This window comes from Convolutriloba macropyga, chromosome 10 (assembly GCF_964194025.1).
Source record: "Convolutriloba macropyga chromosome 10, txConMacr16.3, whole genome shotgun sequence".
Lineage (NCBI taxonomy): Eukaryota > Metazoa > Xenacoelomorpha > Acoela > Convolutidae > Convolutriloba > Convolutriloba macropyga.
In genome coordinates, this window is record NC_134477.1 from 46,278,845 (window position 1) to 46,301,162 (window position 22,318).

Sequence of the window (22,318 nt, forward strand, 5' to 3'; positions counted from 1 at the left end):
TTTGGCTTTAAGGAATTAGCCGTTATTTTGTTATTAATCATTTGTCATTAATGCAATTTATTACTTCTTATTTTAAATTATATTGGAAATTGGCAGAACCGAAGAAACAGAAACCGGAAAAGGGAAATGATTAGGTATCATTTCAACAACCCTCATTTTGTGCAAAGTAGACTAATAACCCACCCACTCAACACCATAACAAAACTAGTAAACTTTATAAATTAAAAACTTTAATTTATCTATTATTTTATCTGTAACAAATCAATGAAACACAAAAGGCAATAATTAAGAGACTTCTTTTTTGTTCATTTGCTATAAAGCTCACAAAATTTCTATAAGTAATCGGAATATTGAAAGCAAAGATCATATAGAATCTACTTCCTTTTAGTTGTGTATCAAAATATCTGCGAACCGTTAAAATAGGTTTCATTAAATTTTTTTTCACTTGTTTACAGATTATAACTTAACATATTAACATGACAGCGCGTAAATTGACCGCACAGATTATTTATATAACTGTACCATGACAACTCATATCATGACAAATTATCAGTTGTAACTACGATACGGTTTGATTATAATTAAAGGGATAATTTGATCATGCTCGGTTGTGATACATTAGGTGCTCAACTGGGTTTTTTTTCAGTCAATTTTGGCTGACCGATATATTCACCGTAGAGAGTTGTGAGAGTTACCATTAAAAAGCCGATAAAGCGGTAAATAAGGAGAGACATTATTAATTTTGTTTTTTCCAAGCAGTTTCGTCAATTTTGCTAAAATTTGTCAAATAGTGTTATTGTTGGTTTTGACTAAAAACATTGCGGAGTGATACTGAATTGTTTGGTTCGATAATTTTAATTCCAGTTTTTGCTATATTTTCAAAATTCCGACTTAAAATCAAAAATGGCACCAAGTATGCTACTTTAGCCCACTTCTGTTCAAATGTGCCGGAAGTAGAGACCTAAATCCTGCTGACACAATTTTAAACAAGCTCAAAATATCACTGGTTTCACTTCTGCTTTCTCTAAGTGTGTTCTGGAAATAAACTCGCCGGTTTTTCACTAACATTAAACAACCCTTATCCTATCTGCATCATTTGAATTGAAATTTTCTTTGGCAAATAATCTATGTCGGTAACTTTTGGATCAAAAACTTGTTAAAAAAGAACCCGCAGAAAAATCAAGGCTAGTTTTGACCTCATCGTGGTTTTTGACAATCAAAAACTGTTCTGATTTTTTTGAAAATTCTCTTAGCAACTTTTTTTCTTTGTTAATTAAAGAGCAGAAATATTACCTCTCAAAATTTTATTATTGACAGCTTAAATTCACGTGATAAAGAGGCCCAGTGATCATATATTGTTTTAAAAGAAAACCTCAAGAATTTTATGCATCCGAAAGTTTTTTTGTAAATTTCAATTGAATTCTTTTGCTTTATTTTTTGCCCCAGCTGTTATTTTTTGCTGTTTCATGGCTTAGTTTCTTGACTAATAAAAGATGCCGATGGCTTCCTTATATGACATAAATGAATCTATATAATGCTTTCAGTTGATACCTACAATGACTTTGAAAACATTTCTCAAGAATATCTCAATAAACTTTCAATTGTTGCCACATAATTCTTAATTCTGTCAAGTAGCCTAAGGTCAGTAAATACGGGTTGCAACTTCTTTACAGAGACTGACAGTTCAATATTTCTAGCGGTTATATTTATTAACTAACGGTTTTATGGCTTTGATATCAAGTGTTTTCATTAGCTTAACAGCAGGCAGCCAAATTGCTTTCACACAACTGGCAAGGGTTGGCTTCGGTAGTCGCGAGTTACATCTTAAGGAGCCTATGTTTACTTTTAGTGAGGCGGAAAAGAACGAGGTTTGGGGAACGGATTGCGCACAAAGGGAATAAGTGGAGGGTTACCCAAAGCATCTAACGTTGCGTTTACACCGTGAAGCTACAGTCAATATAGGGTACAAAAGAGTAGCCCTTCTCATCATTACTTAGTCTGCGTGACAGCCTCGTTACCTTGAGACTTGTAAGCCTCTTCGAAAATTGCTCAACGAATTAATACCCTCGGGCTTTACCATTGCATCCCGTTTATCAAGACGATAAATAGTCAGTCAGACGACAAAAATCCCTCGTTCAAAAAATGCTATCAAAAAGCTAGCCACAAGACTGCAGAAGATCAGGAGCGTCGTGCTAACTTAAACCTTAAAACCAAAACAAAGAAACCATGAGACTCGAATCACTTACAAGCAAATTGAAAGAGCAAACATTTACGGAAAAATAAAAGAACTGGGTAAAAATCCTCTTAACCTGACCTTTATCACCATGAATTTACCATTCGTCTGTCCGCAATTGATGTGGGTTAGTGAGTGACTTTTGTTTATAGATCAAGTGCGTTGACAAATTCATTTTCGTCGAAAACAAAACAAATCATTTTTGTAGAAAACCAATCCTCAGCTTTGGTTCCAAAGGAAGACCGACAGCCATACAAGGTATGCAATTGTTACAAACTTTGTTTAAAGCAATTAAAAAGCAAAAAACTCTCGAAGAAATAAACAAATACTGTTTGGAAAATACTTAATGATGAGCCGGCGACAAGTTTTGAAGTTCAAAATCAAGTTTTGAAGAACGACATGTTAAAACAGTAATCTTTTCAGCCAGTCGTTGTAGAAGGCTCGCAGAATAATTATTATTGCTTTTAGATGAAGTTCTTCTCTGTGCAAGCAAATAAAAAAAACTGACTTCTATAGCCTCAAAAAAACTCATTAACATCATAGACCTGAACACTATTAATTCAACTAATGAAATCAATTACTTTACGCTGTTTTTTCAAACAACCAAGCAACGCTTACTGTCAGCAGCAGCTGTCTTTATCGTGAAAATCCATTATAAAATTTGAATTCAAATGTATGAACATATTCACGTGCAACTGCTCATAGTCATTATACTATTATAATAAATATAGCTAATTTTGAACTGAGGTTCGGACAAATATTGAGTTTACATTACAATTTGAATGTTGTATGAAATCCATTTAATCAAAAATTGGTTTGGCGTGTGAATACAATGAAACAAGAATTGATCAAATGAGCATTAAAATGTATTTCTAAATCAAAGCACTGAAAGACACGAATCATAACATTAAATGAATTTTTAAGGATATAAAAAAACTGTAGAAATTTTTATAAGGGGTTGCTTTGACCTCCAATGTGTGTGTGAGTGCGTGTGCGTGGGGGGGGGGGGGGGGGGGTGTATGGTTGAAAAGAAAGCACCAATTTTAGTTTTCGATTAAAATTAATCAAAAAATCAATTTGAGACCAGCATCATAGCATTTTGTCGTAGTTTCTCTTCATTTCTGTTTGAAATCAAATACACGAAAGGGCATAAATTTGTTATTTTTTAAAAAATGCCATAGCTCACACGATAACAGATAATTTTAATCAGAACAGTTTTTGTCGACAATTTAATCACATATACAAATTTTGGTTCGTCGAAAAGCTCAGGGGTGATCTACATTCTCTCTCATCTAAGCAGCCGCCGGTTGTAGGTACGACGTGGGTACAACACCCCACGCACTCCCGTCAACTGTCGCGTTTGTCCAATCAGCGTCCGAATCACCTGTAGTGACTAAATCCCCCTTCTTAAAGTCCACGTTATTCAACTCGTCTCCATAATCGGCCAACATCATCACTGTAGAGAAAAATTGCATGGTAAAAACACAACAAACAAAACCAACTCAGAAATCCATTCATATAATTTTGACAAAATAACCTATAGCTGAAAGATATTTCACTTGATATTTCTCCTAGCCATCATTGTAGAGCGATTTCTTAACAAGGCTTCTGCAGTCCTGTAGTGCCCAAATAAGTGAGGAGAAAAATATTTCGAAGAGTTGACAACTGTCTATAGGTTGTCTCAGACAAAGGGTTGCGTTATATTGCAAGCCCTTAATCCTGAGTCATATATCGGTAAAGGTTGAGAGTACGCAAAATAATTTTGAATCACCAGTCATTTGTCATTGAAACAATATTAATACCAACAAGGAGGCTCAGTAATGTTCTATCGCACATAATGTTCCGACCCCGCTTATCCACAAGTTTGGATTAATTGTCCATCAAATGAGATAGAAAACTTTTAAAAAATCACACATTGATCAACAATAATTGGTGTATGAATAAAAAAATGCTTCCAACTCCAATCACTTAGTAATGTAAATGGTATAACCTAAACCAGACACAATAATTTGTATTTCACTGCAAAAAAAAACATGAGATCAGTGCTTACTGACACTCGGTAACAGATAGACAAGAAAAAAACGGCACAGTTAAAAACCGTTCATGTTTTCTTGAAAACAAATAAATTCAAATCATTAAAACAACTAAATATCAATTAAAAACTCTAGATAGATTTCAGCTCATTCCTACATCAAAATAAACACTTTGAGGCCTGTTTTTATTATCCAAAACATTTCGTAAGTCTAAAAAAATAAACAAAAAATTCAGACAAAAAAAAGATTCCCTTAATATTTTAAGAGAATGGCGTCAAAAACCGTTAAAACCGTTTTTTAATCCATAAAATTTAGGTTATGATCAACTGTGCCTTCTTTGAACAACAATAATGAGATATAAGACCTTTGATTACTGAGACTAGGTAAAAAGTATTAAAAACAAACAACAAGAGAAAAGTTAAAACATTTATATTTTTCAAAAAAAAAACAATTAATTTCAGACAAAATCATTAGCTAGCAACTAAAACCCATAAATAGCTTCTTCTATTTCTCGAAAAAGGCGCGCCATCATCACTGCCATTAATCACAATGTCATACGTCAACAAAAAGCAAGATAAACAGACAAAAATAAAAAAAATTATATTAACAGTTTGCGAAAAAACGGTATGGAAACCGTTGAATAAGCAATGCACGAAAAACCTTAAGTAAGGACAATTGTGTTTTTCTTCAACATCAATTAGTTGAAATGCGACCTGTAGATAGTAGATAATAAGAATAGTTGACAAGTCGACAAAAAAACCAGCAAAACAAAAAAACAGCTAAATTTTTATAAACCAATAGAATCCAAAGTCATGAAAAGTTAAGCTATCAACTTGATTCAGTTGGAATCCTCTGTTTTTCCATAGGACACCAACAAAATCTGCAATTATCCAGAATCTTTTATTCGACTACAAAAGGAACGACAAACCAAGGCAACAGTCGAAAATTAAATTAACCATAAAAAACCGGTATCGAGGTCGTTAAATCAATAACTGATGCACTAAGAACTTTTGACATGGTCAATAAATCTTTTCCTTGATACAAATAATTTGATATCAACTTGTAATTATTCAGACTAGGTAACAAGTAGACAAAAAACGAACAGTAAATTTCAAATTAAAAACAAACGTTTTTTAAAACGTTTGATTTTGAAGTAATTTAAAACTTTAGCTATGTACTAAAATCAGTAAATAAGTTCCTATATTTATCTATTAGAAGCCGCTAAGACCTAGAAATAATTAAAATATGTCAACGGACTACAGAAGAACGACAAACATTGACAAAAAACTTCATTAAATTCTGCTAAAGGACGGTGGCGTTGAATCAGTTAAAACGATAATCTTTTCGCTGAAATAATGCTGTGTTCAATTGTGTTATCCATTTAAATGCCAAAAATGTAATATGTGACATTTCAAGAATACGCCAAATGAACCTGAATTCTCGGGGAAAAAGTAATAAAATCTAAAAAAAAAATTGTGCGAACTCGTATTATCGAAGCAGAAAAACCTTACTTAAAACGTTAAACCGCATTGAAAACTAAAATTTAATTCCTTAAAAAGACGATGTGACCTGTCTTTTCCGACTTTGAGCCCTCAAGTTGGAAAAAAGTCGCAAAGCTTAATAATCCATTGTTTAATTTAAGGCACAAAAGTAAAAATGAAAAGGACCAAATTTTTTTTTACTAAAACATTAGATACGTTTTCTTGAATTTATATAGGAAGCCAATCGGACCACTCATTACTACGTTTTGATTTAAATTTCTCCTTTAACTAACGTAGGAAAAAGCACAAAATGCGACAACGATTTGAAAAAAACGTAGACTGATTACAAACAGATTTTTTTTTACTTTGAGAAAACTAGTCTTGCTATTGCCGTTGGTCTATTTGTAACACGTATTTGTTCCTAATGCTATGGATATGGGTAAATTGACAAAAAAATCAATTTATCTGAAATGAATGATGCATTTTGCAAAATTATCGAGATAAGTTAGCAAAAAACCGAAGACTGTTTAATTCAAGAACAGTCTCAAAGGATCCACGAGTAAAACTAGCTATCTTTGAGGTTAACGATGATTATGTCAGCAGTTTTTAGGAATGCTAAATCGGTGATGTAAACAAAAAGGACTAAAAAAGCTTATTTCGTGCCATTTTGATGAAAAAGGCTGAAATTTGAAAAATTTAGCCAAAATTTTAGCCAAAAAATAGGATCGATCAGTACAACAACACTCTTTTGTTTTTAAAGTAAAACCAATAACACTATCGTGAACAATGTTAACCCATTTCTTCAATCAAAATTCTAGAAAATTGCGTAAAACTATGGAAAATTTAAACAATAAGAACGAAAATCAGTCAGATGTTGACAAAACTTTAAAACTCGATAATTCAGTGGAAAAAAACGAAATTCGAACGAAATATTTTTAGTTATATACTCTACGCTGGAGCTCTTTCTAATGATACCACACAAAATTCGGTGCGATGAATATATCGATCGACGGAAATTGACTGAACAAAAAAAACCGTTTGACCATACTTCCTCCTACCACTGGAAGCAAAACAATGGAAGTTAGGATTAGTACTAAAATAAGCTAGCACTAGACCAATCAAACGCTACAGTTAAAAATATTCAGCTTCAAAAATAGATTGATTTTAATTAGCAGTGGTTTTTTATTAGTTTTAGTATTAACAATTGGTTTTTATGATCTCTTCAGCTTTTACATTGATTCTCATTCAAATTGCGTTCACTTCAGATAGCTTTGTTGAACAACTGAACCTGAAATGAGCACTAAGAATGTAGAAAAGAATAATCCAAAACGCGAAAATGTTATACACAACAATTTTTGTCATAACCAAATTTTAAATACAGAAAGATCCTGTTTAAGCTCTTCGGCCTAAGTCTTACATACCAAGACAACTTTTCAACAATTGTTTAATTTCTGTCATACTTATGGAAGCAAATCAAGCTCTATATATACGTTACAATTCGCGCCATGGGCACACAGATTCTGGTAAAAAAAACGGGAAATCTCTTACTATAACCAATATTCCAAGCGAAGGTCAACCACTTCTGATTTCTTCAACAAAGTCAACATGAATCAGGAAATAAAGTTCTGATTTACAAACATGAAAGGGTTTGGGAGACGGAAAAGTATAGAGGAACTTGGTTCCTTTACAGATCCGCTGCCAGGAAAGATTTTCTTACAACGAAGTCTCCAAACTTAATAACTATAAGGTTGTAGATGGAATGTTTAGCTAAGAGAGGTCGTTAGAAAAAAGACGTTTTGTTTTCAGAAAAAAAGACAAAAGAAGTTTTGTTTTCAGAAAAATAAAAAGCTAGTAGAGAACATCCGAATACGCTTTTTGACGACAATGATAAGCTAACAAATAAATAATTTTATTTTTGTGTGTTAAGGTAAAAGTTTGCCTTTACAGAACTCAGAGGGAACAGTTAACAAATTCTCTCAAAGCAGAAATTCATCGAGGTATTCGAAAACAGCAGTTTCTAAAAATTTCCAACTCGGAATTGATATGGCTAATACGTTAGCAGTAATTATAATGATTGCCATAACTACTTAGAAAGGGCTTAAGAAAAACTCACTTGGTTTGAGAAAATAAACAATAAAACGATCAAAGTTTTCAACAGATATTTCCAAGTGCTTTTTACGTTGAAATGGTGATAATATATTTTTGACATGTGCGCGTAAAATAATAATTCGTTAAGACACAATATTAAAATTGCTTCTTTTTATTTGATAATTGTCGAAATCAATAAATTTCATCAACTTGTAATGTTTTTGGGAAAGCTGAAAAATCACAAAATCACAAAAAATCAAATGAAAGTGTTTCATTTTAAAATTGCTCCGGTAAGCTATGATACTCCTGAAGAGTGACTTATTGTAATATTAAGAACAGATATCATCCAAAAGGGTAGGGTGGGCGTAATTTTTTTAAAATCATTTTTAAAACCCTTTGCTGATCTCTTACTTTTTTTCACCCTTCTTGGAATAACTTTTACATGAAAAACCATTTGACCACTCAGCCGTGGGTTATGAGATATTTCAGGAACAATGACATGTCAAGGGGAATCTACGAAAAAGCAGTAATAAATAATAGACATCTACTGTATTTTGTTTATTCAATTCGTTTCAAAGCTCATTTTCTTTCTATTCAAAGCCACGATAAGAAAAAATGTCATCTTGGCTTTTGTTAGAACTTTTTAAAAAGCTATTTACAGAGCCCTGATTATTTCGAAATAGTTGCTATCCTTGCCATTGAGCGAAAGCTCTTCTTTCAAAGCGCATCTAACTTTTCGGTGGGTGTGGGTCGGAGAGGATAAATGCATTCGGGGATTTGAGGTATCGTTGGGTTTGAGATATTTGAAATAAAACCAAATAGACCAACTTGCAAAAATTACACAGGAGAACGAACAGTTGGAAGACCTTAATCAATGGTATTTTACCTTCTATCCACCTTGAAAATAGAAGCACTATAGCCGTCTGACCAGCTGACGTGTCTACTAAAAACGCCAATTGCCAACAATATAACTTATTTTTGTAGACTGAACAAATAGATTCTTTCGGATACACAAAATTCTGAGAACAGAAAGTAGAGAAGCCCTATTATAACACTACAGATTGTTTATGCAAAGAAACAGTGTAATACTCCACTCCTGTGCTCTTGTTTAGTCGTGATTTCCTTGGTATTTCTAATTTTGTGTTTTAGCGGTCTTTTCACTTCGGAGCAGGGTCGACGATTCTCATTTGTTACTTTTCTAAGCCAATAAGAAAAGAAGAAGAGATTTATAGTTGAATTTTCTGAGGTCTTGTTTCTACCAGTGTTCTGATTGGAGTGAATATAGTAACTTCAGATATAGTAAATCAGAAAACAAAAGAGTGTACATAATAAGCATAAACAGGTATATCCGTGTGCACATCCTTGTATACATAATAAACAATAACAGGTACATTCGTGTGAACATCCTTGTATGGTCTATAGATATATATACTTTTAGAAGGTACTTTAAATAATAAATTTGTTCGGGCTAGATTTTGGGCGGAAATAAAGTAGAGTCAACGAGATTGTGGGTTTAGGTCAAGATACCCATATATGGGGTATCACACTTCCGCACTTAGATAAAAATTTTCGTAGGAAATTTTTGAAAGCTAAGAAAAATTATGAGAGCACCACCCAAGGAAATGAAAGATACAGGTCACTATTTTTTTTGCGCACTTGATTTTCCATAAAATATGATGAAGCAATCAATTTATATACTGCTCAAATAGGTAATGGTCGGTTCGGCTAGAATTTAGTAGCTCTAAGTGGTTGACTCGTCGATTTCGTCCTCTCTGTGACACGAATTTCGCCTGCTTGAGGCAATTGATGTAGGGCTTCTCGGGGTCAGGACTACGTGTCGTTGAATGGTGGTCAGAAACTGGGGGTCCTGTGCAATAGCTGCATCTACTGCGTCGATTGCAGCTATTGTCCCTGGCAGCAGGACATGAGCTGCCCTTTTTCCCGCGGTGGCTGCTGTTCCGGCCACAGTGGCGACCATACCTTCAGCAGGTGGGGCTGAGGGTCCGTCGTGTTCGTCCGAAGGCGGATTTGGCAAAAATTTTTTGACAAATTGCGGGGTGTACTTTCGCACGATCGCGAACCGATGATAGATGTACATCACCAGGATGTGCAGACCTAAACTGCCGATGAAAACTATCACCGTCAACATGAGAGACAGCTTCATGGGGACGTAGCTATCAAGCTTGTTGACTAGCGTGGGCTTCAGCATCTGCATTTGTACAGCAATCGGTTTCGCGATCTCGACGAGTTGGTTTGATTCCGTGATTCTTTGGTGCATCACAATCTTCCGTTTTACTTGTTTGATCATTGCGATGTTTGCATCAGATTTGGAATCGAAGTAAGGAAGAGTTGTGATGTCCGGTGTGGCCGACACTAACATCTGTAGTGGTTCTGGAAGGCGGACATTGATGCGCTTGGCGGGTATAAGCTCGCAACTTTTCATGTCTGGTCGGATCTTTATGTTCCTGCTGATCAACTGCAGGCCACATTCCAGTGTTATCAGACATACGTTACAACCTTTATGTTCCATATTGTGAGGGGTTGTGGAGTCTTTCACACTGTACTAACGAAGGGTAAAGGAGTCAGAAGCAGATGTTATGAGCCAAATTCCGTAGCCAAGGTTTGTCGCCTTCTCGGGTGTTGGTAGCACTACTTTCTCCGTATCGCACACTTGTACTGCCGGTAAAGTGTTGCTCAGGTATAGAGTTGCGAGGCATGATGATTGTCCCAGGTGAGTCTCCATGGTTTCGTGGCAAATTCGGTACTGCGCCGATCCGAGACAATTGCTGAATTGCCTTTCACTTAGGACAGTCGTCTCCATGGTGTATTGTGACACTGCCAGATATGGTCCTTCTGTGATCCACTGGATGGCCTCTGAGGGGTCCGGCTGTGGCATCGGGACTAATTGAGATCTATACACGTCGAAGGCTGTCTGCTTCGATGCTAGTGGTATCGACAGTGTCAACAGGAGTCCTTGCTCAAGCGATGATACTTCTGTCAGAAGCTGGGCGTCATAGTACGAAAGGAGATCTTTCATAGGTATCGCCAGTGACAAACGGTCAGTTGAGTGCTTCTGGCTGTCATGTACCGATTCTAGAATTGCTGTCAGAGAATCACGTGGTACCAATGACATGGGCAGTCTTTTGCTGAGAAGGATGGGCATCGAGTTCTGTACATTGATTTTATACGCGTAGAGTGCAGATCGATAACTTTTTATATCCGCATACAGAACTGCAAGAAGGGAGGCGACTGTGTTAAAATTAAAGTTGAGGTGCTGGTTGGAAAAGAGCATCTGACTGCAGTCCCGAAGAATGTGAAAATTCTTTTCGAAAACCTCAAACTGTTCTTCGACGATTCTCCAGTTTTTATTCTGTGTGTCTGCCATCTCCCTCTGTATCTTCTCAATTTCCTTCAGCTCGCTCGAAATGAGTTAGAACTTCTCATTTGCTTTCTCCGTGTATTCCAAGACGTGATCAGTAAGTACTGAGGTGAATTCCGAGAGCCGTTGAATGTTCTCTGCGTTTTTCCTCCCTACTTTCTGGCATCCTCCAAAGATTCCTGTTATTCCACATCCTCCTAATGCTTGCATGACAATTCCGGGTCCAAATAGTCCAATGCCTGCTAACAGCGAGGCTGCTCCAGCTCCGTCTGATGATCGTCTCGCTCTGCTCTGCTCTTCATTGGGGGTCAAAAATTGCGCGGTTTCACTTCGGATCAGGTCCACTTCTGTTTTCGCTGCGTCGGTTTCCTCTGTGATCTTCTTCACTAGCCAGTCAAGATTGAATTTTTCCGAAGAAGAGTTGAACCCGGTAGAGAAGGCCAGTGGGCAGAAAGCAGAAGGTAGTTTCCACATGTTCGAAAGTTTTTGAAGGAGCGTTGTAATCGCGTCCTTTTGTGTAAAGTTGTAGTTTGGGAAGGGTATTAGAAATTCCACATTAACAAACTTTTCAGCAAGTAGTATTTTCGTCTCTTTATGGAAGATGATTCCATCTGAGAGGTAATCGGGCGTCTCCGATGAGGCCGAAAAAGAAGCCGAGGTTACAAGAACCAAAAGAAGTTGCTCGAATATCATCGTGGTGAAGTTGAGTTAGTAATTTCATGAAGTGGGTCTTGGTGTGTTTGTGCTAGTTTGTGTTTGTTAGTTTAAATTTGTTAGTTCAGGATGTTTAATATTAATATTTGTAGTTAATAAATATATACCTAAGATGGTCAGTTTTCTCTATTGGAAAGTTCAGGGGGGTGTTCTAGTAGCATTGCCTAATTTGGCTGAAGATTTTCGGATCAGGTGTTTCGACAGTTTTGTTTTTGATGTCCTCGACTCCAACCTGTTGCCAGGTTGACAATTGGGTGAGCGACAGTGCGCGAAATTGTGTAACCGTCGCGGTGACATAGAGCAATTTTTTTTAACCTATCGTACCATATTCCATGTATTTTCACTTTAACTGTGTTAGTAATGTCTCGTTTATTTATATTTTAGTTTTGTCTCGTTGATTTATATTTTAGTTATATAATGTTCATAATAATTTGGCAACTGAATTTAAATATCACGCATCTCCATTTACTCAATGTTGTCTCAGGGTTGTTATTTAGGATGTTCATATTCTAACCATGATTGGAGATCTCTAGATCCGGGATGTGCATGAACATCACTTTTTTTGATTTTGTCCTGATGTGCTGCCAGAACGGCACCTGGTTCTCTGATTTGAACATTTGGACCAGCGAAAGAGCGCGTGGCTGTCCCGCTCTGGAAGAAAGTTTGAGATCAGATCAGGGGGCGAATTTGCTTTTTGACATATTTTTTCTGATCGTTGGTCTGATCTTCCTTTTTGGAGGAATCAGGATGATTCTCATATACCTTTTGTTCCGTGACTAGAGTGAGCAGAGTAAAGCAGTCGTTCCTGTGATCTAGCGATAGTTTGGGTACAGTTAGAATCAGCAGTTTTGCAGTTGGAGTACGATTCACAACAGCTTGAGATTTAGCCGTATTTACAAGTTTGTACTTATGTACTTATTGGAGCTTTCAGTGAATGTCTGTATGTTTGTTTTGATTCCTCTGCATGTGTGTTTAATTGATGTAGGGACGTAATTTAATGTGAAGAAATTTGTGCATTGTGTGTTTTTGTTTACTGAGTGTCATTAGCTGCACGTATCATTAGCTGCATGTTATTTTGCACGTGTGCACATTAACCGCTTGTTTGACTTTTCAGTTCAAATGTCTCGCGTTAGAGCGAATTTGAATTCGAAACACTTGTTGACTTCAACATTGCTTGCAATGGTCAGAGATGGCCGATTGGAATCGTTGGGCCTGCAGCCGCTGCCTCAGAAAGCTTCATGGACTTTTGCTGGTGACAGTTTTCCTTCTGAAGCATTCTATCTTCGTGGAGAGGAAGCCCACAGAGTCTTCCATTGGAGCGATCGTCTAATGAAGAAGTGGAACGATGGTTTGTGCGATGTGGACGAGTTTCTGCAGTCGGAGAACGCCTTCAACATGACGACGACTTTCGGCTCTGATCGCCCTGAGTTTGTGGAAGAGCTGGCCGATTGTAAAACCATCTCTTTCGAGTTGCCTCAAGACGATGTGTTTTTCGAAAAGTATCCAGGAGTCGACGTTCAAAGTGTCGCTTGTATTGCCGCTAGTGGTGCTTGGGTTACTGCCCCTCACATCGAGTGGGGAGGTGGCGAAAGTGTAGCAAAGCTCCTCTCTGGGTCGAAGTTATGGGTCATTGCAACCAGACCGAAGGCGGCAGAAGCACTCCAGAAGATTGCAACCTACTCTGGCATCTGTGATCTACTGCGGCAGGACAAGAAACGTTCAAAAGGAAGGAAATGGTCGTCGTTGCCGGAGCAGCTATATTATCACATCGGACAGGCAGGAGATGTGATTGTACAGCCAGGCTTTGCGACGCATCTAATCATCACCGAGCCTTCCTTTTCTCGTGGCAGGCGGAAGTGGGCATGTGTCGGCGGTTTTGAAGGACTTGACAACCGTGTTTCGGATCGTGGAAGGAGGCTGTTCAACCACTTCATTACTGGAGTTAATCGAGCTGTGTTCCAGAATGAGTTGCGTGTACATGGATTCGGATACCTATTGCGCTTGTTGAAAATTGAAGATTGTAGACGTTCATATGCTGAGTATGTGCCTAATGAAAACCACACCCTTGCGGAGAGCCGGAATGAAAAGGAGATCACGACACACTGCCGCGTACTGTACCAGAACGGTTACGATCGGCTCGAAAGCTTTGGGAATGAATCTGATGCCTCCGATGCCACCAGTTCCTCAAAGCGACAAAAGCTTACTTCCACATCTGATGACTTTCGGTCCCGGTATAGCGACATCACGAAGGAAGAGTTGAGGAATTGGCCCGAGCAGTGGATAAGGGATATTGACCATTCTGCCGCTCAGCGGACTTAAACGTGAGTATCTACTTTTTCCAATGTTTCATAGGCTCTTGTTCACTTTCCTTCTGAGATGCATTTTCTTGTAGTAAATCAGATTATTGGCTTCTAATTGGTCCCGTTGATGATGCAATGCAGTAGGCTTGTGTTTAGAACCGGATTACTGCCGGCTAACACACTTGTTCGTCTTAATTTCAACTGTGGTCAAATTTCGTGTTTAAGATTAAGTGATTTTATGTGCACGTTGAGGTGATTTTCTCCAAGACTACTGAATATTTTTGAACGATTCAAAATCTGTGAACTGTAGGAGGTTAATAGCGAGGTGTAAACGGGTTTGTGAGGTGATCGGGGCAAAATTGCAGAAAAAGGCCGACTTATTCGTTTTGGTGTCAGTTTTTTCAAGGGGGTCATTTATCCCTTTTGAAAGGTTTTCTCAAAGACGATTGCTCCAACGGGTCTGAAAATTGGCGTGCGTTCAGATCACAAGCAGTACAACAAGTTTTAGTAAGGGTTATGCTGCCGAAAAATTGCTTGGTTTTGAGTTATGGCTCGAAAACGGTCAAAAAACCTGTTTTTGGGGGTCAATTTCTTTTCGCGAAACGTTGACGGATTTTTTAAACAAATAACTTTTGGCAAAATCTGACCTAATAGTTCGGTAAACATGGCCAATATCTCGGTCGGAGCCAAATTCCGGACCTCCAAGTGCCCTAGAGCGCGAGTTTTGGCTCTGAGAAAAAAGGGGCTAAAAAAGGTCATTTTTCGACGTTTTTTTTGGAGTTTTACGCCCTTTAATCGGATCAAATCGGGTCGGGGATAACCTAACAAGTTTCTACAGCTTCCTAGCTCTCCGCCGGTACCAGAATTATTGCTCTATGACTCTTGGTTGAGTTTTGACACTTAATAGAAATTTGCTCGATTTTAGGGTCCAATTTTGACGTTTTTTGCACTCCCCAGTTCTTGATGTTTTACTACTGCCGGAGGGCACAAAATGGGTGCTAAAGTTGCCCCGGCTCATGGGATGAAGATCTGTTAGGTTGGTTTGGCCATTTTCTGTTTTTATCACTAAATTTGAGGGGTTCCCGGTTTCTGAAACTTTTGGTCGGTTTTTATCACTTTTTCGGGTTTCCTAATTCGGATTTCTTTCATATGATTTGCCTTAATGTGGTTTGAGGGGTACTTATGATTAGCTGGGGGGGGGGGGGCAATGAAGAGACTGGCATGCTAATTTTGGTAGCAGATGGTTATGGGGGTGTTCTGGAACTTGTCGAAAATCAGTCGGAGCGCTGTTCGCTCTCTGAGGTAATCGAGACCTTTTCCGACTTTTGGGAGCACTAGTTCCTTAATATTGTAATGTTCGAGGGTTGTTTTGAGCGTGGCTGGTGCTAAAGAAAGAGCGTTTTAGCTGGCTGTATCATGGAGGCAATTTTTTGTGACTAGAGTGAAGAAAAACTTTCGGGGTCGAAGTTTGTGATTACCGAACCAATTGGGTGATTAAGGTGATTTATTGGTTCAAAACCTGCATAAGGGTGATTCCTAGCTAACTGTGAGTTAAGTTTCGTGTAGTGGGTGCTATTGCTAGGTACACAGTGAGCAAGTGCAGTTCTCATGTTGTGAATGTTCCCTTTAAATTTAATGATCTTTGCTTTAGCTTTTGTGTGTAGTGCATTATTCTCAGGTGACCTGCTCCTCCTGTTTCTACTACTGTTTGTTTCTTGCATGTAGTGTGGTCTAGAGGTTCCTTGCTGGTGTCTAAGAATGCTTGCACGTACTTGGTCCAGTTTTGTGTCTCTAGTTGGAGTGTTAGTATTTCTGTTTCGCTGGAATGAACATGTGATCTGATCATGTTTTTGTTCTCTAGTTGTGTTTGCGGTTGAACTGCTTGATTGTGGCTGGTCTCGTGGTTGATACTCACGAGTTGCTGCCTTTGCAGATGGTGAGTAGTGTCTGCGTCGTATTTTTGTTGAGAATGACACTCTTCTTGGTATTGTGGAGCTACTAGCTTGTTCTTCGTTTTGTTGTCTAGCTCGGATTCTTTTACTTTGGCGTTTAATTGGCTGGTGAAGTGTCCGCTGACTTTCATCCTCGATGCTGCTGGAGCTGTCTGGGGCTCCTCCAGCTGGTGGTATTGGGGGGTCGTTGTTTTGTTCTCCGTCGGAGCTGGAATCTGTCATTGGAACATGTGGTACTCCTAAGTGTGGTGGAGGGGGTGGTGGAATTGGGGCTGCTATGGGCACTGGCGCTGGCGCCGCTGGGGGTGCTCCAGCTAGAGGAACTGAAAGATGTATTTGTGTTGCTGGTTTGGGTTCATTGGGTGTTGGCGGGGGTGCTGGTTTTGGGAAAATTAGATCTTCGATGTAGTTGTCGAAGAGCTCAGGTTCCCGTTTGTCGTCTCTACGCGATGGGTCAGGCGTGAACTGTTTTGGATCTATTATTTCGAGGTCTTCTGTGTCTGGTGGTTGTTTCACAGGTCGTAGTCGTATCCTGTGAACGCACTGTGTGAAATTTGTTCCAATCTTTCTGATAATGTAATTGGAGTCTGTCAGAACTTTTTCAACTCTGTAAAATGGAATCCATACTTGTGTAGCCTTGCTGATTTGTGTTTTCTGTGATGTTAGCTTTGGATTCAAAAGTAGGCAGTAGCTGTGTAATTTCAAAGGCTTTGCTTCTGCTTTCTTGTCATAGTAGCTGCGATATCTCTGGTAGGATTCAATTAGCTGAAGTTTGTTCTCTTCGAACTTGGTCATCATTGCGTCTTGTAATGCAACCACATAGTCTGAGTTCACTGCGACTGCTTCCATTGCTTTTCTTGCAAATCGCAAATCCAGTGGTTTGACAGGTTCTCGTCCATGGAAGAATGCTGTAGGGCAACATCCAATTGATGTATGATAAGATGTATTGTGTATGAAGGTTGCTAACGGTACATACTTGTGCCAATCTTTCCATTGCTTGTCTGTGTTCAACTTCAAGATCCTTTTCAATGGTCCGTGTGAGCGTTCAACTGCTCCAATTGTCTGTGGATGTTTCAGAGATGCATGCTTCAATTTGACTTCTAGAAGTTTCGTCAATTCATCCATGAGAGATGAGGTAAAAGACGTTCCTAGGTCTGAGACAATTGTTTCTGGCACATAGCTATGATTGAAGAAGAACTTCACTAACTCTCTTGCTACTGTATCTGCGCTTCCATTCGTCAATGGAACTGCGAATAAATATTTGCTGAACACATCTATTCCACTTAAGACATATGTGTAGACTGGAGAGTTAAAAGTTCCAACCAGATCAATTTGAAGTTGGTCTCCGGGGAAAGATTGCAGAGATGATATAGGCTGCAATGGCGGCTTCAGCGTGCCTTCTTTTGCTGTTTTCAGTTGTAAACATGTCAAGCAGTTTTTCACCAGGTCTACTAATTGTTCCGTGAATCCTGGGAAATAAAACCTTATTCTGAACTCCTGAATTGTTCTTGTTATTCCATTGTGTCCTGCTGTTCTTGAGTTGTGGATCCTATAGAGGACTTCTTTCCGCAAGTGTTCTGGCACGCAATACTGTTGATGAATCACTTTTCCTGCATCGTCGTAGAAGAGTCTGTATAAAATTCCATCTTCTACAATTAGTCTTTGCATGTGTTTGTAATACTTCCTCATGTTTCTTGATGCATACGTTAGACCAACTACTGTGTTGTTTTCTTTCCATTCAACAATCTTCCGTATTTCATGGTCTTTCATCTGCTCTGCTTTTTGATCGATTGGTTGACTTCTGTCAAAAATATCGTTTAGGGTGTCAGCTGGGTTGATGTATTCAACTGCATTTACTTCAGGCTTGTACAACTTCACGAATCCCTTGATTTCATCTTCAATGGTCTTCATTTTCTCTTGATATGAGTCGTATAGGCCACACTGCTTCAATTGATTAATGAATGCTTCAGTTTCGGTTCGGGACTCGAAAAAATCATCCACACAATCAATTGAATTTAGTTCTGCATTCGGTATTTGGGCTTCCGTGTTGATTTCAATGTCTCTCACTGGTATCTTTTCATTTAGTTTTAGAGACACAGTTGCGGCTCTATCTACTTCCACTCGCGAAAGAAAATCTGCTGCATAGTTTGCTTTTCCTGGTATATGAGCAATTACTAGATTGAAAGAGAGCACACGGTCCAAGCAGTTCCAAAGTGATGGGGGTATCGTTTTTGACTGGAAGAATTGAGTTAGACTTCTGTTGTCTGTAAGTACTACAACCCGATGAGTGGATTCCCAAATGAAATGTGCAAAGTGCTCGAGTGCAAAATAAAGTGCGAGAAATTCTTTGTAGTAGATTGAGTACTTGAATTGTGGGGTCGTGAAGGCTTGACTTCCAAAAGAAACTGGTGAATACTTCTTGGTTTCCTTTGTGTTATTCTCGTCCAAGTAGTCTACCATCAGTACAAATCCTGCGGCGTAGTAGCTGGCGTCACAAAGTAGGGTGTACTTCTGACCAGGTTTTGCGAGTCGTAATGTCATGGTTGTTGCCTTTAGCAAGTCGTCCTTCAATGTTGCCAGTGCTTTCACATGTGATTCGTCAGGCTCGAGTGTTGCATCTTTCTTCAACATTCGATAGAATGGTATCAGTTTCTCTCCCAATTTAGGTATGTAGTTCCGGAAGAATTGCACAAAGCCTATCAACCGTTTAACTGCCTTTGTGGATTTCGGGAGCCGTACATTGTTGAGAAACTTCTTAATCTTCAGTGACTCTGGAGAAATTCCCTCTTTAGTGATTACATTCCCCAGGAACTTCATTGAGTCAGTGGCAATTTCGCATTTCTGCGGTGACAATTTAAGTCCAGATCTACGGATGCAATCAAACACTTGCTTCAGTGTTGGTATCAGGTCTTCAAAAGATTTAACTCCACATCCATTGTCGTCCATGAACTGAGTGCACATGTCTGCTGCAAGACATGGATCCAGGTAATGCCTGATGAATGAACTGAATCCAGTTACTGACTTACTAAGTCTTTGAGCTAAGCATTTGTAGGCGTAGGTTCTTGACGAGAAGTTGAATGCAAGTAATTGTACAGATATGTCATCTGCCATTTGGACGCAGTGGTAAGCTTGTGAGCAATCTAGTTTAGTGAAATACGTCTTTCCTGCAAAGTGGTTCGTTGCGTCAGTCATGTTTGAAATTGAAAAGTTAGCATTCAGGTAATCGTTCTTGAGCAAGTGATTAATTCTTCTGAGATTAATCAGCAATCGGAGTCGTCCTGACTCTTTTCTATGTGCAAACAAGGGGCTACTGTATTTTGACTGTGGCAATGTTGTTATTAAACCGTAGTAATGCATTAGTGCAAGCTCTACGTGAAGTTCGTCACGCAAGTGAATTGGCGTTGGTGGACCTTGAACGTACATTGGCATTGAGTGCTCTGGTGTCAACTTTATTTTCATTTCTGTGTTGTATCCAACGTCGAAACGATGCTTTGCAAAAATATCATTGTATTCAACTAAAAGGTTTTCCACTTGCTGTTTCTGGTCACTGGTTAGCAGAGATCTTGTCCATGTGAACTGTGAAAGGAATTTCTCTCGATCATCGTAATTGTGTTTTGGGTCAATTGATTCTTTTTGTTGGAGCATCTCTATCTGGTCATGGATTTGTTTTTGAAGAGGTGGGAGAGACGATGGATTTTCACACGTTTCAGGAATTGGGAACCAAAGTGAGTCATAGTCAGGTTTTGGTCGAGGTGGTTGATTCCTACCTTTTCTGTCTGGATCTTGGATTAGTTGATTAATTTCGGGAATAAAGTTTTTGCTATTTTGAAATTTGGCAAGTGCTATTAACTCTGGGTCTACTTGGATCAACTTGTCTGCTTGTTCTGATGTTAAAATTTGAAAACGGGCTAGTTCTGTTCCTTTTGTCAGTGTTACGGGGTGGTCTGTAAAGTTAAGAGCTGCAATGAAAATTGTGTTATTTTCTCCGATTGTGCTAAGTGATGACGTAAGTGCTAGATCAGTTTCTCGTTCTAATGTTTCACAAGGGAGTACTAAACCACTTCTAAACTTAAGGTCCTCAGTGTGTTTTGAAAGAGTACACTCGACTATCGACTGTTTGTTTGGCTGTATCACATGTTTCTTTGTTGTGTAAATTGGAAGCTTTTTTGCTCTGACTGCTCGTCTTGGTTCGTTATGTGGCTTAATTTCATTGATTGAAACCGTTAGATCAGGGAACTCTATCAACGAACGTTTGGGGTTGATTGTAATATCATGTTTAATAAAGAAATCATTTCCGAGTATTATGGAGTTTGATTTTGGTAGCACAATAAAAGATTCAGTGAAAGTGACATGGGCTAGTTTAAATGTTAGTGAGACTTGTGCTGTTACTTCAACTAATTGGCCTCCTGCCATTTTTACATGTTTCCAATTAGGTTGCTCATATTTAATATGATTGTAAAGTTGTTTGTCTTTTTGTAGTTCTCCAAAGAGGCTTTTGCCGATTACATTTGCACAAGCGCCAGTATCGATTAACGCTCTGCGTGAAATAAGTGGTGAAAAGTTTAGCTTTACATAAGATAGAATATTACCTTTTGTTGGGGTTACATTGTTTAAATAAAGTGTATTAAGATGATTGTTATTTTTTTGTTTTTCTGTTTGATTATGATGATTGTTTTGTGTGCGACTTTTGTTATTGGGTGGTGCTTCTAGTTTTTTGGCTGACGTTGGAAGGGGAACGAGGTTCCACGGCTGTTCGGTCGATTGTACGATGAACATTGACTGGAAGTGTGGTTGGGGTAACCACAAGTGTAGCAGAACACTCGGCTAGCTCGTGTTACTGGCATATACGGTCCTCTTGGCATTCTAACAGGTTGTCTTGCTTGAAAGGTGAAGTATGGCGTCCTGGGTCTACCTAGGTCAGATTGGTAGCGTGGCTGAACCCAACGTTGTTGGTAACCCCCCTGAAACGCGGTTACCAGTTTCCTCTCTGCGGTCTATTCTGGTACTGGGGATAAGTTGAGGGTCTGGTTTCTCCAAATGGCTGCTGGAATCTGTACGGTTGGGGCATTTGCTGTTGACGAGAGTTAAAGTTCTGGTTGGCCGGGACTGCGTTTTGTGCTACGGTCTCATTTTCTGTGTTTTTGATTCGATCATCCATTGATTGTAGTCTGCGGTCCATTGATTCCTGCTGAGTTGACAATCTTGATAGCGCATTTACAAGATTATCTGATATCGTGGTGCTAACCTCGTTAAATCCATCCTCTGGATAGTCCTCTTTTCTGCACAGGTCCCTGATGGTCATCTGCTGTCGAGCCAAAGTACAGAGTTCTTGTACCGTGGAATGTGGTGGTTGCTCCATCAACTTTGATCGTAGCCATCCAGGCATGGCTTTTTGGAAGATCCGTTTCACTTGAGCGTTCTTGAAATCTTCTGCCGCTTGCAGTCTTTCGGCTCTCTGTGCTGTCTCCGTATCGAATCGTGTACGTTCTACCACTGGATCAGCGGTTGCTGCGTCTATTGGGTCTACTGCAGGGAGCACTGGCGTCGGGCATGCTCGTATTGCCTTTGTTTGTATGGTAACCAGGAAATTTTCTGGCGTGTCAGTTTTTGGGTCAAATCTTAGCTTCTCTAAATTTAGAACATGGACTTCTTGGAGTTGGACATTACAGAAATGGTCGCGTAGGGCAGTGAAACTTAAGTTCACATCATTTCGTGTCACTTCTGGCAGAGTTTGAAAAAATCGGAGGGCTGGCCCTCTCAGGTGTAGTTGGAGAAAATTTGCCTGTTGGTTTGCTGCAATGCCTGCTACGCCAACGAATCCTCTGAACAGTTGTTCGAATTGCCGAAAATTTTCCGTTTCTTCACCGCTGTATGGATCTACAGTGATTTGTGCTTGTGCAGCCATAGTTTAGAGCTACTTAGTTCTAGTCTAGTCTTAATGTGAGCACCGATTAACTTAATGAGCTTAAGGGAGAGCACTGAGTAAACGAATTAATAAGCACCGTGACCGATTTTGTCTTACTGTTTTCCTGAGTAGTCTCTTGTTCGGCACAGCAATCTTGTCCTGTGTTCTGCAGCTGGTGAAGTTCTCCCCGTCTTGTGGTTATCTTCTGGTTGTCAGGCCCTTCTGGTGTGTCG

General features: G+C 38.9%; 1 protein-coding gene across 1 annotated transcript in view; it reads right to left on the reverse strand.

Annotated features, from left to right (window-relative positions):
• Positions 1-2,881: 2,881 nt before the first annotated feature.
• LOC142348165 (uncharacterized) overlaps positions 2,882-22,318 on the reverse strand; it is a 53,735-nt gene continuing 34,298 nt past the window's right edge. The window contains exon 10 of the mRNA XM_075399396.1: positions 2,882-3,689. Coding sequence (XP_075255511.1) covers positions 3,526-3,689 — 164 coding nt within the window. The 3' untranslated portion in view covers positions 2,882-3,525. The remainder of the gene's footprint in view (positions 3,690-22,318) is intronic.